The sequence below is a fragment of the Fusarium musae genome, chromosome 3 (genome assembly GCF_019915245.1).
Source record: "Fusarium musae strain F31 chromosome 3, whole genome shotgun sequence".
Taxonomy (NCBI): domain Eukaryota; kingdom Fungi; phylum Ascomycota; class Sordariomycetes; order Hypocreales; family Nectriaceae; genus Fusarium; species Fusarium musae.
Genome location: NC_058389.1, coordinates 78,598 through 92,098, shown reverse-complemented (window position 1 = coordinate 92,098; position 13,501 = coordinate 78,598). Strand labels below are relative to the sequence as shown.

General features: G+C 47.6%; 6 protein-coding genes across 6 annotated transcripts; 2 read left to right on the top strand and 4 right to left on the bottom strand.

Moving 5' to 3' along the window:
* Positions 1-258: 258 nt before the first annotated feature.
* On the bottom strand, positions 259-1,413 carry J7337_003482 (uncharacterized protein; the record flags this gene model as incomplete). The annotated part of the gene is made up of 1 exon (XM_044821198.1): positions 259-1,413. The coding sequence occupies one exon, from the start codon at positions 1,411-1,413 to the stop codon at positions 259-261; it is 1,155 nt and encodes a 384-aa protein (XP_044682531.1).
* A 1,114-nt stretch (positions 1,414-2,527) lies between these two features.
* J7337_003481 (uncharacterized protein) lies at positions 2,528-4,317 on the top strand (the record flags this gene model as incomplete). Its single annotated transcript, XM_044821197.1, has 4 exons — positions 2,528-2,717; positions 2,772-3,179; positions 3,234-3,779; positions 3,830-4,317. The coding sequence occupies 4 exons, from the start codon at positions 2,528-2,530 to the stop codon at positions 4,315-4,317; spliced, it is 1,632 nt and encodes a 543-aa protein (XP_044682530.1).
* A 211-nt stretch (positions 4,318-4,528) lies between these two features.
* J7337_003480 (uncharacterized protein) lies at positions 4,529-5,833 on the bottom strand (the record flags this gene model as incomplete). The annotated part of the gene is made up of 1 exon (XM_044821196.1): positions 4,529-5,833. The coding sequence occupies one exon, from the start codon at positions 5,831-5,833 to the stop codon at positions 4,529-4,531; it is 1,305 nt and encodes a 434-aa protein (XP_044682529.1).
* Positions 5,834-7,032: 1,199 nt separating this feature from the next.
* J7337_003479 (uncharacterized protein) lies at positions 7,033-8,039 on the bottom strand (the record flags this gene model as incomplete). Its single annotated transcript, XM_044821195.1, has 2 exons — positions 7,033-7,936; positions 7,987-8,039. 2 exons carry the CDS (start codon positions 8,037-8,039, stop codon positions 7,033-7,035), a joined length of 957 nt encoding a protein of 318 aa, XP_044682528.1.
* Positions 8,040-9,163: 1,124 nt separating this feature from the next.
* J7337_003478 (uncharacterized protein) lies at positions 9,164-10,254 on the bottom strand (the record flags this gene model as incomplete). Its single annotated transcript, XM_044821194.1, has 3 exons — positions 9,164-9,294; positions 9,353-9,583; positions 9,714-10,254. 3 exons carry the CDS (start codon positions 10,252-10,254, stop codon positions 9,164-9,166), a joined length of 903 nt encoding a protein of 300 aa, XP_044682527.1.
* Positions 10,255-11,892: 1,638 nt separating this feature from the next.
* Positions 11,893-13,018, top strand: J7337_003477 (uncharacterized protein; the record flags this gene model as incomplete). The annotated part of the gene is made up of 3 exons (XM_044821193.1): positions 11,893-11,918; positions 11,972-12,426; positions 12,489-13,018. 3 exons carry the CDS (start codon positions 11,893-11,895, stop codon positions 13,016-13,018), a joined length of 1,011 nt encoding a protein of 336 aa, XP_044682526.1.
* Positions 13,019-13,501: the final 483 nt, after the last annotated feature.

Below are 13,501 nucleotides of genomic sequence, written 5' to 3'. Positions count from 1 at the left end.
GGTAGTATACGGCATGCTACATTCTATACTGTAGAAGATAATTGACTGCGGCATGCTACATTCTATACTGTAGAAGATAATTGACTGATAGCTAAGGCGGTATATAGGATAAAGTTAATATGTTACTTCAGCTGCCGCAAGGCTAGTCCACAAGCGGTGCCGTATTCTGCTTTGTCCTTTATCGCTGATGAAGCCATGGAAATTGGCAATAACGCCAATCGATGACACAACAAGGAACCTGACTACCTAGGAATCATCCTAGTTTGAGCGATGAGAGGAGGCTCGACGTTGGGGAGCAGTTGAGACAGCCTTTGTGCTCATGGCCTCAGCATGGTCAATCACCACATCCTGATACTCCTGCGTGCCATAGAAGATGGCATAGTCATCGTAAGGGCTTGAACCACTTGGAAAGTTTGTCCCGAATTGCCAAAAACTATCGTACGCAATATCGCTATCAATGATCGTTTGTTGCCACTCTTGCAGGATAGCTGTGCGGTTTGAGGCTGTGCTCTCAACACCATATTCCTCTAGAACGACAGGTTTGCCGTGCTTGAGCGCCAGTGCCGCGTGGTCACGGATCCATTGGTTGCCCCAGGGATACGTGTAGCCCCAGCCGATTGGGTACATATGAACAGTACCGTAGTCAAGTGTTGAGACCTTCAGATTGGCTTCGAAATCGATTCCCTCGGAGCAGGAGTACGCATAACCGAGGTTAGTGTCGTTAGAACAGAACCAGCCTTCGTCGCCCAAGGACACACGATGTTTTGGGTCTAGAGATTTTATGAAGCTTGATAGATTTGTGGCCCAGTTGGTGATTACACTGGTGTCGCAGTTCTGGCACCTTGGTTCGTTGCAGAGCTGCCAGGAGAAAATGGCGGGAGAGTCCTTGTAACGATTGACGATGAATGTTACATAGTCCTTGTAGGCTTTCTGAGCCTCTGTGTGGGTCCAAAAGGTCTCGTGGGTGCATCCAAAGTAGGCACAGTAAGTGTTGATCCCGCCCAGGTCATCCCAGTTGTTCAGCATGGGAAGAACCAGCTGGATGCCGTGCTTCTCTGCGGCAGCGACAGCGGCGTCAAGGCGCGCGATGCCGTTGGTGCCATTGTTGATCGTGATGGCTTTCTTGGTCGTGTCGAGGAACTGAAAGTAGACAGGCTGATCGGTTCCTGTGTTGGTGTTGCCAAATGCCCAGACGCGAGTGACCTTGAGTCCACTGTTGGCTATCTGAGACATGGCTTGTTCAACATCGTCATCTGACGTGAGGTGGCTCATCCACCAGGTGTTGGTGCCAGCGAAGTATTGGTTCTTCCCATCGATGTTAAAAACCGGTGCAACCTCTCTCTGCCTTGGCCGGCTCTTTACGGCCGATGCCGCTGCAAGAGCAGTCAAAATCAGTGAAATGAATAATCTCATCGCTGTTGAAGAAGCAGGTTTCCTGGACTGGACGCGTAGTCAGTCGGATGAGTGATTCGGCTTGCAGTGAGCAGTGGCTATTTATCTAGAGGGATTTATATATGTAGTCGTACATGAGTCTTACAGGATAATGATGGCTCCCGGTGTCTTGATGTAGAACAAGGGACTGAAACGTCCTCCGGGGACAGTTATTGCACGCGCCAAAACTTTGCAAGGTCCGAACCGAAAGTGGTAATATTTCTGCGTATCATCTTCGGGGTGAGTGAACAAGTTTGCCCCTTTAGCCCGTTGACAATTTTGATCAAACCATACTCCCGTCAAGGGTGCTATTACAGACTGATTACAAGTGGCATGGACCTGACACGTCGATATTATATAACAATAATAGCTTGGCACTACCCTCCTGCTATTACAACACTTATACGATGTGAAATAGAAGGTTCCTTATTATTCAGGATATTTCTTGACGCATTTACAATGTAGTACCCAATGTATAGCATTGTTGTGCTCTACGCACTTCATCGTGTCATGTCCCTTTTACCAATGGCTCATTGCATGGTGTATCCCTGTCGGTCTGCCTCCCCCGCACTTGATCATTCGATCATTTGACGTTGTATTGTGTGCTTTAATCGATTATCCCCCGCGGGGAAGCGGATCGACCCTTGCGGTGGAGTTTTCGTACTCCAGGTCAACTAACGCATTCAGGCGCGGTTAGTCTCCTTCCGACCCTATTTAGCCTCGGTTCCCGCTTCAAGTCAAAGACGGTCCAGCATGATCATGTGGGAATATCATCCACATGTGCTGGCCAAGTGACCAATCCTAAATCCTCAAAGACATAGCTGCAGCCATGGCCACCGATGACCGTCTCCTCCACCCAACTTTACTCGTTAAGGCGCGGGTAGCCTCGTCCCGAACATGCATCCAGCATCAACTTACCAATTCGGTTCAGTTAGGCTTGCCCCGTCCCCGCATCTAACAGAGCCGAGTCGGCATGGATGTGCCGAACAAGACCATGACATGGTGATAGATATTTAAGTTGTTGTAATCCACAGCATTATGCCTTGATTATCTTTTTCTACCCACGGAATTCCTCTTCAGCAATTCCCATACAATAATGCAGAAAGAAGACGATAGAGTTGAGGCCGTGGAGAGGGTCCCTGAGTCGGCAGCTGCTGATCTGGCGACATCCAAGACAGCAAAAGTTGAGAATGTGGCCTATAGTGATGCCATTGCTAAAGACAACCTCTCTCCGCGCGCAGCGTCCATCCTCAAGCTCTATGCGATTATTGCTCTTGTCACGTTGAGTAAGGCGCCTGGTAACAATAAGCACATACCCTACAGATACTGACAATTGATAGACAATTGTGGTAATGGCTTTGATGGAACTATCATGTCGTCCATCAACGCTATGGATCCCTTCCATGAATTCTTCGGCACAGAAATGCAAGGTTCTTCGATTGGAGCTGTCTTTGCTCTCTACAGCGTCGGAAACATTCTGGGCTGTCTTGTTGCCGCTCCTGCTGCCGACATGTTTGGACGAAAGTTCGGCATGATCACCGGATCAATCTTTGTCATTGTTGGCACCGTGATCCAAGCGGCGGCCCAGAATGTAGGAACATTTATGGCGGGGAGACTGTTTCTCGGTTTCGGCTGCACCATCGCGGTAACTGCATCTCCTATCTATCTAGTTGAGATGGCCTACCCTTCTTGGCGAGGAACTCTGGCTGGCCTGTACAATGTTGGCGGTTGGTATATTGGATCCCTTAGTAAGTCTCGGTTATAGAACAAAGTTGGCGGTCCTTGAACTGACATGATGCCAGCATCAACATGGACTGCCTATGGAACAGGACGATTAACTTCGAATTGGTCCTGGAGGATCCCCATCATTATTCAGGTCGTCCCCGCGACTATCATCCTTTGCGGCGTGTGGTTTGTCCCTGAAAGCCCGAGATGGCTCATGAGTCACGGCAAAGAAGATCAGGCACGGGCTGTGCTCATCAAGTATCACGGAGATGGAAATCCCGAGTCAGCTGTTGTAAAACTCGAGCTTGACGAGATGCGTGCATCCATTGAATACCAGGCAGAGATTGAAGCCAGCCAAAAGTGGTGGGATTACCGGATGCTCTTCGACAACAGGGAGAACTTGCACCGGTTTTACTTGTTGTTCTTGGTCGCCATCTTCAGTCAGTTTATCGGTGGTTCTGTCATTACCTACTACATGCCCGTCATTCTAGAGAATGTTGGTATTACCAGCTCTTCTCAGCAGCTTCTACTCAATGGAGTCAATGTCATTTTCGGCTTTTTCAGCGGTGTCGCGGGCTCATTTGGCGTTGAGAAGTTTGGACGCAGGCCTTTGTTTCTTTGGGGTGAGTTGACATCCATCCGTGTCGCGTACAACTATGGCTGACGTTCCAAGGCACCTTCTTGACAGGTCTCGTTTACATCCCCATCAACGTCATTGCAGCCAAAGCTCACGGTCACGTTGACACATCAACTGGCTACGCCTTCATTGCAATGATTTTCTTGTATGGCATCTTTTGGTCCTTTTGCTGGACGCCTCTGCAGTCTCTATACCCAAGCGAGGTCTTACGCAATGATATTCGAGCCAAGGGTATGGCCGCCTCTGGCTTCTTCAGTGGTGTTTCTGGGTTCATAAACACGTATGCGACGCCCGTCGCTCTCCAAAAGATCGGTTGGAAGACATACACTATTTTCCTCATTCTGCATTTTGCGGAATGGGGGATGATGTATTTCGCTCTGGTCGAAACTAAGGGTCGGTCTCTCGAAGAAATCGATGACATCTTCAAATCGCCCAACCCTGTCAAAACATCTAAGCAGAAACACGAGGTGTACATCAAGGAGGGTGCAGGTGTCACTGCCGACTTGGGCGCAAAGGAAGCCTAAATTAATTTGTTGTTCCAGGAGATAAGATGAACAGGTTGCACATTGTCGTGTATATCACCTGTGATGGCCTTTTCTCGTGCTCTTTTCGATGCCAGAACCAATTGTGTGTTCGAGTTCCGATTTCGGTCGTTTGGTAGTGTTGAAAGTATGCCTGTTACTAGATAGGACCGAGACACATAAGAGTAAAAGTAGTGTTGTCTCAATATCATCATTACCATCGAATAGCCCTGCTCCGCCCAGCAACGTCATCGAGCTTCTCCCGCCACGTCCGCAGCACAGCGCGAGCCTCTCTCTGTCCTGTAAACGCAAATGTAATGTTAAATACCCGAAATATTGGATCAACCTCCTCTAGTCTCTGCCCATTCTCTTCTCCGCCTCCTGTAGTCCCAGGATACAAGTTTTGCTCCAGCCGGTATTCACACGCCGCCTCCTTCTCTCTGTCCATGATAGCCTCTGCGAGACTTGCAGAGATTAGGCTGTCCCAGCCACCCTCCAACCGTGGACGCCGAAGTAAGGCCACAGCGCGGCGGCGAGTTGACTGTCCGATACCACTATGGGCGACGAGAAAGAGGTGCTGTGTATAGGAAACTCGTCGGGTCTTTATAGAATCGAGCTTCATGACCTGCTCGGCGAGGTCGACTATAGACTTGTACAAGGCGGAAAGGTCATCTTGGCGCTTAACCAAGTCATGCTCCTCAGGATCCTGAATCAGGAGGAGGCGATTCGACATTTGGAAGAGGTGCAAGGGGAGCATGGTATGCGGCTCCAGTTGGCATGCGTCTACCTCGTGTTGGAAGATCTCGATTGCTTTGCTTATTTCTTTATAGCATCGCGTATACGGCTTTTGTCGTGCAGCCAGCATTGTTAGTCCTGTCGATCCGGATACACCGGACTGAATATCCCCGAGCTGTTTGGCATGTTCTTGGGAGAATAGGATGAGTCCAGTGAAGAGAGACTCAGCAGCGCAGTATGCTTGATTAATAGAATTTGGTGTTGGACGATGCGAACGACGAGGTGCTGTATAGTAGCGCCATGTATTGAGTGTTTTGTTTTGTAAGAGCAGGGTCGGACTCTCTGTCATGCCGCCATGGTCAAGCGCGTTCAAGTGCAGCTCGAGGTTGGCCAGAATGGACTGAATCGGAGCAATTGACACCGGAACTGACGAGATCCAATCCTCGTCTTGGGCAATATTCAGAAGTTTCTTTTGATTCAAAGTTACCCTGCCTTTGTTGGTGAGACTTTGGAGCTCGCAGAGAAGATTGCATCCGGCTTGTAGATGTAGACGCGTCTGATCGTGAAGGCCTTTGATCGTGCATACATAGGTAAATATAGTGCTGACGACAAGCGCTCTCCACCGATCGGCATGTCTTGGCGACCTTGAGTCAGTAAGACATCGGATGGCTGAAGTGAACTGCTTCAAAGCAAACATGCTACGTGATTCCTTGCCACGTTCTGCAAAATCCTCATGAGCAGAACCGAGACTGACGACAGCATGCCAAATGGCCGCGTCGGACATGCAGACGCGCGGTACCTCAGCGAGCCAAAAGTCGGCATAGAAAAACCCGGCTAGAGATGGCGCCGTGACCTCTAGAAAAAACCGATAGCTGCGGACCTCGTCGGGGCTCTGTCGTGGCAGGATGAGCTTGAGATCAGCGGCGGCGTTGAGGGAGTCAGAGGACTGGGGGGAAGCTGATGTGGAGGTTGATGATGAATGGGATGAAGATGGGGGCAGAGAAGTGTACCCGTCACATGTGCGGCCGGTGGACGTACAGCGCACACAGGCAGGTTTTCCCTGGTCGCATTTTACCCTGCGAATCCTGGGAGAGTCATATCGTTAGATTGTGGGAGTGCATACAAGGCAAGGAATACACGCAGTAGCAGCGACATGGCGTGCATATAAGTCGTCCAAACTGACCTACAAGTCAAACAACCCGTCTTAAGTTTGCGGTGATACGCCCGCCTTGGCCGACTTGCAACAGTTGTGGCCGATTTGGAGGGAATATCATCCATGGCGTAGCAGTCGACATTCAAAGGTTTTCAGGTCCAAGATGGCGGACAAGAGCGATCAAAACATCCACCTAATCTCTGTGCACTGTAACAATTGGCTATTTGCACTAAAATGAATACGCAAAAATGGGCTGTGCGAATTCATCCAATGTCAATTGGTCTCGGCCGTTAGGGAAATTAGGTGATACCGTGATGATGACTCGGATTATCGATTTCCCCATCGAGATTTATGCTCTATTAGTACTAACGTGGTGAAAAATGGAACATTGCCATGACTCGAATTGAACGATCCGGCCAATCACGGAACAAGTACAGCCAAAGTCCATGCTGATTTGCCTGTCTCTTGGCTGAACCATTTTATACCGCATTCCTTTACATCCGTGCTATGTACTTGTATCGTGTGACGAAATGAAAAGCTTCGTCATCTTGCGACTGGAACGCCGAGATACTGGTCCAGATCACTTCAAATATTATTCTGAGGACTTGATTTGCGACACGAGTTTCGCGGCCTAAAAACCTTCTTACATCTATACAACATATACCGTATAAAACCTTCTTAAAAAGACCGTTGCGATAGGCTTCTGATTTTACTCAGGAAGCTTATCTGATACCACCATCTATCCTCCATCGTTGAACTCCTGGTTTCTCTGTCTCAATTGCGTCGTAGTGTGAGATGAATAGAGATAGTATTAAGACCAACCCTATACCTCACACTGGTGTAGGTACTCCGAATTTGTTGAGAGGAGTGACATCAGCCTTTGTGGGTACTATTCTACCAACGAGGCCTGGCTTGAATTGTTCTCGAGGTTGGGTGATGTGCCAGTTCATCAGATCCTCCTCTGTCACACCATTCTGCATCAAGCCGCGCCTGATGCTCTGCTCTAGAATGCTGTAATTGCCATCCGCACGATGTAGATGATGAGGCTCCTTCAAACTCGTCTTTGAGTTTGTTATGGCACGGAAATGCTTCTTCTCATTGCGCGTCGGGGAGTGAACCAAGAACGGATGCAACAAGTATACATCGCCAACTTTGCCTGTCCCCAGTTCGAAACGGCCGTTGGCCCGAGCAACTTTGTTCGACCAATCTAAATTGGACCCGTTGGGATCATCGAACCGCGGATGGCCTCGAGGGAGCAGGTCTGGGTTGGTGCCCTCAGGGTGGTCATATAACCATTTTGCAACAGTGCCTACAGTCCCAGAGCAGAGAGCGGTAGGACCACCACCTGGTACTATATCGGTCCAAAGTGGCACGCAGAAGATACCCTGCTCCGGGCTGTCGAGATAATGGACGAAGAACTGCCCATCAGTATGGAATTGGTCCAGGCCCTCCAGCGGCGATGGCTTGCCCTCATAGGCAGCATCTCCAAGGTTGACGATGTAGCCGTTGCTCCAGAAACACCCCTCAGGGTCCAGACGGTGCTCCCCGCCAGAGAGCTCGCAGATGGCTTCCCAAGCCTTTGGGGCAAACTCAGATGCCTGAACCCACTTAGTAGGCTTGAGGTTAATTCGCCACTGCTTCCAAGTTGATTTATCATTCAGGTTCACGCCGAGACGTTCTTCAACGTCTTTTATCAGCGGCGCAGCCTGCTCGGCTGTAAAGGCACCTTCAATTCTACCGCGTGTTAGGTATTTGGCACGCTAGGGTAGTAGAGTTGAACATACTTTAACCAGCCATTCTCAATGAAATGCTGCTTTTGTTCTTCGGTGAGACCCATGATAGGCGTTGGTAAATCCCGAGTTGATACTGATTGCTGGTTGAGAATAACTTATGATGATTTCGATTCGTCCCTTATGTTGTCTAGTACTCACAAGGTTTATATATCATGATGAAAGCTGCTTTACCGTAATAAATGCATTGATCCATCGGCATCACGGGCCGGTTCTATGCATCTGGTTGTCTCCTAAGCAATGTAGGCCTGACGGTGTTACGGGCCGGTCTTCTGTATTTTGCTATCTCATAAGTGATACATGCGTGAGCATGCAGATATGAATATCTGCAGACTTGGTCATGAGGCGTCAAGTTGTAATCTCATCAGTGATGTAAAGTTATCGGCACTACGGGCCAGTCTTCTGCATGTTGTTATCTCGTGATTGATATATGCGTGAGCATACAGATGTGACCATCTGCAGAGCTGGTCAGGAGGTGTTAAATATATTCGTGTAACCAGGATAGGCTTGCATCGGTAATACTTGTACCATGTCTATCATGCTGTAAGAGTTGTAGCCTTGTGACTGTTCATAGTAACTTGACAGGAATATCACTATTGTAGCAGATCAGTTGCCATTCTTATCTCGGAATGATTACAGAAGTGTGTAGTATGCATGACTGCATATAATCAGGTGATCGTTCAAAGAGAGCAGGTCCTAAGATAAGCAAGTGATAGAATTTGCCGATTTGCATAAGGTGATCTAGGATGCACGGATAAAATTACTCAAGTCCGCGGGTGTAACTCTGAGATTGACATTCCAACCACCCTCTGACTTCAGCCAGTGCATGAGTCTCATCTTAGCTGGTATGCCAAGCAGTAGACAAGCAGTAGACAAGCTTACCCCCGCCCTGAAAATAGTTACACAAGCATTAATACGAACCTCTATGCATCTATGTCATAGTAGATAACATCTACCTTATGCAGCGTCTGACTTAGACCCTACTATTCGCTGAATTAAGTTCTACCGCTAAAGACCAAGCCTTGTAAATGTGATATATCACTATTGGACTGATTTTTGCTATAGGGCGAATAGGTACCTATGTAATTTATTTTAGAGTAGATTAAAAACATTACTTAGTAACTGTATAAGGTATCTATAGTGATAAATGCAATTTCACTATGAAGAACTATTACGCTAACTTCTTTGTCCCAGATCCTGCATTTCTGCGCTCAATAGAGTCCCTTGCCATAAGCTCTGTGGCAGTTGAGCTCTCCACTGCAAGTATAGTCTCTACAGCTAATGACTTCTCTTCTTCAAATACTATTGCATATACTGTTAGCTATATAGATGAATTGCGTCTTACGTTTTGTTAACTTACAGAATGTTGCTTCCTCAAGCGTTCTACCAGCAGTCTCTGGGAAGAAGAAGTACACAAAAACAACTTCATACGCAAGAATGCAACAGTAAATGATGAAATACCGCCAGCTTATATTTGCAAGACCAATTGGATTGACAAAGGTGGTGAGAAACTCTGCAGAACGTGCAAAGAGCTGGAAAACAGCTATACCACGAGACCTCTCAGCGTAGGGCCAGATCTCAACAAGATATGCTGAAACTAACTGTTAACATTTTGGCCTTAGTATTATGGAATGGACTGATCAACTTACTGTATGTAACTGTATTGAGGGCGAGACAGTAACAAGGTGAATAAGCGAATAATAGGAAAATGCTAGCCGCACCAGCAGCATCGTTGGATCCCCCGTTCTCCTTTGCCGTAATTGTCCTCTCCATGCTAATGGTGTAGCTGGAAAAGCAGATGAGCAAACTAATGGTACAGGCTAGGTACATATGTCGACGTTTGAACCGACGAACGAGCATTGACGCTGTGAAAGAGCATACAAGACTCCAGCAAGACAAGCTAACGTTGATAGTCTGCTTGAAATAGGAAGAATCATTGCCCGTGATCTGCAGCAGGTCGCCGAGGTAGTATGAGATAAGAGTCGATCCAGACCACTGCGTGAACAGGCCTAACATACAGGTCGTCAGCAAACGTCTTCGCATGCCTGAAGTTGCGCCAAGGTCAAGCCATGATCTCTTGGTGTTTTGCATCTCGATGCGTAACGTTGACTGGATCTGTGCCATTTCCGCCTTGACAAAGTCAGATTCTTGTCCCTCAGCGTGGAACTTGACTAGAGTATGTAGGGCCTCTTGACTGCGGTCTTTGGCGACAAGCCATCTTGGGCTTTCAGGAACGAAAAATACAAAGCAGAGCTGGATCATCGGCGGGGCGATCTGGAGGAGTGACGGGATTCGCCAACCCCAATCGGACGATATGCCATTGGTACCGAAGACAATGCCGGCTGCAGTAATTTGACCGATAAAGTGCGAAACACTGAAAAGCGATGTCAAAACCGCTCGTTCCTTCTAACTATTAGCACGATGACGATAGATTGATAGGTTCATACCTTTGGGTATCCTAATTCTCCGATTAGGGAGGAGCCCGCTACCAAGCACGGCGGGATCCCGAAGCCAAGGATCAAACGTGCAGCAATATAAGAACCAGCTGCAGATTTTAATTAGTATACTGTAGTAGCCTTAGTCTGCGAGAGCAATGGAATACCAGAATTAGCGAATCCCTGTACCAAGGATGCGATGACCATAATGAATGACCCGATGAAGATGGACCAACGTCTTCCGAATCGATCATTGATGATAGGTATCAACGGCAGTGACATAATAGCACCTAGAGGATATGCAGCTGCGATAATGCCCTTCAGAGATCCTTGGGGATTGCCAAAGTCTACAGATGCAGGATTCGTCAGCGTAAATCATTGGACAGAGATAAACCAACATACAGCTGATCCATGACGGCAATATCTGCATAGCATTGATCATTTGGGCGTGAAACCCGGATGTCATCTGAATACCCATACATGTCGGGATCAGCATAAAGTAAAGATTTCGTAGGTTTCGTTTCTGATACCATGGCACTTTGTCTTGATTGGCCAGGTTGGTCACTATGGTGTTGACATCACCTTCCTGTGTGTTTGATGGCACGGCGACCGCTGAACGACTCATCTTCACTGCCTGTTCGTGATTGATTTGAGATGGAGATGTTTTGCTGATGTGGTGGGATGGTCAGAACTTGCTCAGGTTGGACTTGTCTCGGTGATGTTTTGTGCGATCGCATGCAGGTTGACACAGGCCGCGCGTCCTTCCTTACAAACTGTTATCTTTGTCTAGTTGGTTACATGCATGGTCTTACAAATGCATTTTCCTTTTGTTTATTTATCCAGGGTTGCAATATGGCTAAATACTATACCTGCGATGCGACTGTGATTGCTTATACACCAACATGAAAAGCACCAACACCACCTGGTTTCAGGTAAGATCAGCATCGGTTGGAACCAGTAGGTTTCAAATATCTTGGCAATGAATTACTGATAAGTGTTGAAGAGAATGACCATAAGCAAAGATGGAGACTGCGTGGGAACGCGGGCCGGATATCCATAAGGGCCGATGTTGTGGAACGTTGCTTTTATCCACTTTGTTCGGCTTGAAGAATATGCTATCTGCAGTAAGACCATGATGGTACGGAAAATATCATCCGGCATTGAAGTGACTTTGGGATATTTCGTGGGTAATCCAGACAAAGATACTGACTCTTGGGATGTACAGCAGGGCTGGAGGATTAATTCACATGGGTAATGACGAGTCAACGGCCAGTATGTTGTGTTCTTGGACTATTGAGAAATCTGAGGGAAGCCTTGGGTTGGAATTTGGATATAATAAGACAGGATTGCCTTGATTATCGAACCAATATCTCGTTCACATTTCCTCCCTAGCCTCAAAACATCAATAATAATCTTTACTGCCAGAGACTGTTTAGTATATACTCTACGCTTAAATTAAAACAAGATGTCGGCTATTCTTGCAGGAATGTGGTAAGCCTCAGTGCTCCTCAGCCCTCAAGTACCATACAACTGACAAACAAAAGGCTATGGACTCAATACGACACCCTACTCACTAGAATGCGAATGAAGGAGTACAACCATCCAGTACCCCTTGAAAAGCCAACCTTTCCAACTGAGAGCGTGAGCATCCTGATACTCACCATCGACACACCGGGCGAATTTACAGACACGCTGCACTCCTGCCTTGCCAGCCAGCCCAAGGAGATTATTGTTGTTACGATCCCTCGTGATCTTGCAAGAGTTAAATCACTGGCCTCTCCTGTCCTCGAAAAGGCCGGGAATGTGCCCATCTCCATTCTGACTGTTCCGAAGCCTGGCCGACGAACACAGATGGCTCTTGCTGTGCGAGAAGCAACTGGTGATATACTGTGTTTTGTTGATGACGATACAGTATGGCCAAGCAATAATGTGTTACCGTATCTCCTCGCGGGGTTCGAGAACCCAAAGGTCGGGGGCGTTGTCGGTAGACAAAGGCAAGGTGAAATATAAAACCCTGGTTGAACCACGAGCTAACTCCCGTAAGTGCTTGGATTCCCTCAGAGCGACAGAACCCTGATGTTCTCACTCCCTGGGAAGTCGCAGCTATCCGAAAGCTATCAAGCAACGATGAGAAACAGATGCTTCTCCATGCCAGTGGAGGTGGTATATGGTGCTTAGTAGGTCGGACCATGTTACTTCGAACTGCCGCTCTCAAGTCGGGTACATTCCTGGATGATTTGACGAACGAGATCTTCGGCGGCGGGCTCCTCCAGACGGGTGAAGATAGCTTCATAACCCGTTGGCTGCGTCGGAATGGGTGGGAGTTGTTCCATCAAGACGCACGCGAGGCTGAAGTGTTCACCGAGGTCAAAAGCGACTCCACCTACGTTAGCCAACTTATTCGTTGGCGACGCAATGGGTTCCAGGCCTTTATCAATCAGCTCTTTATTGATCCCGGGTTTCGAAGGATCTATAAGAGGGATGCTTATTTTGCTCGAAAGCTTGCAGAGGAGTTTGGACGGCCTCTCATCACTCTTGTCCATCTCATTGGCTGGGGACTAGCCATCATGAACTCGCCCAGGATCGCGTAAGTAGACGATGCTATCTGCCCAGAATGTAACTTGTCGTTGTAAGTTATACCCAGACTGACTAAGAGAATAGTTTTTGTTTCATGGTTTGGTACTTGTTTCAAATGGTGAAGACCTACCGTTGTTTTCTTACCCTGTTCCCTTGGGTTGGAATAAAGAACCTCTGGGCCGCTATCGCTATGGACTATTCTTATCTAATTCTTGACTATTACGGTCTACTAACTGTCCGCCGAGAAGGATGGTTAACCCGTAATGATGAGTAAAATCTGATGCATGTACAAGGTCGACCTTCAAATAGCTCTACAACAATACATCTTACTGTTTAACCTAGAAAAAAAGCATATCTAGACTTCTCGTTTTAGCTCCCTAGCCCTATTACTTATTGTAATCGTTGGTTGTCCGCAGACAGAACTGAGGTCAAATTGTGCAGCGTGGATACCCTAGATAAGCTCAGCCTGCTCAGGCAGTTAATAAGTCTCCATTCAC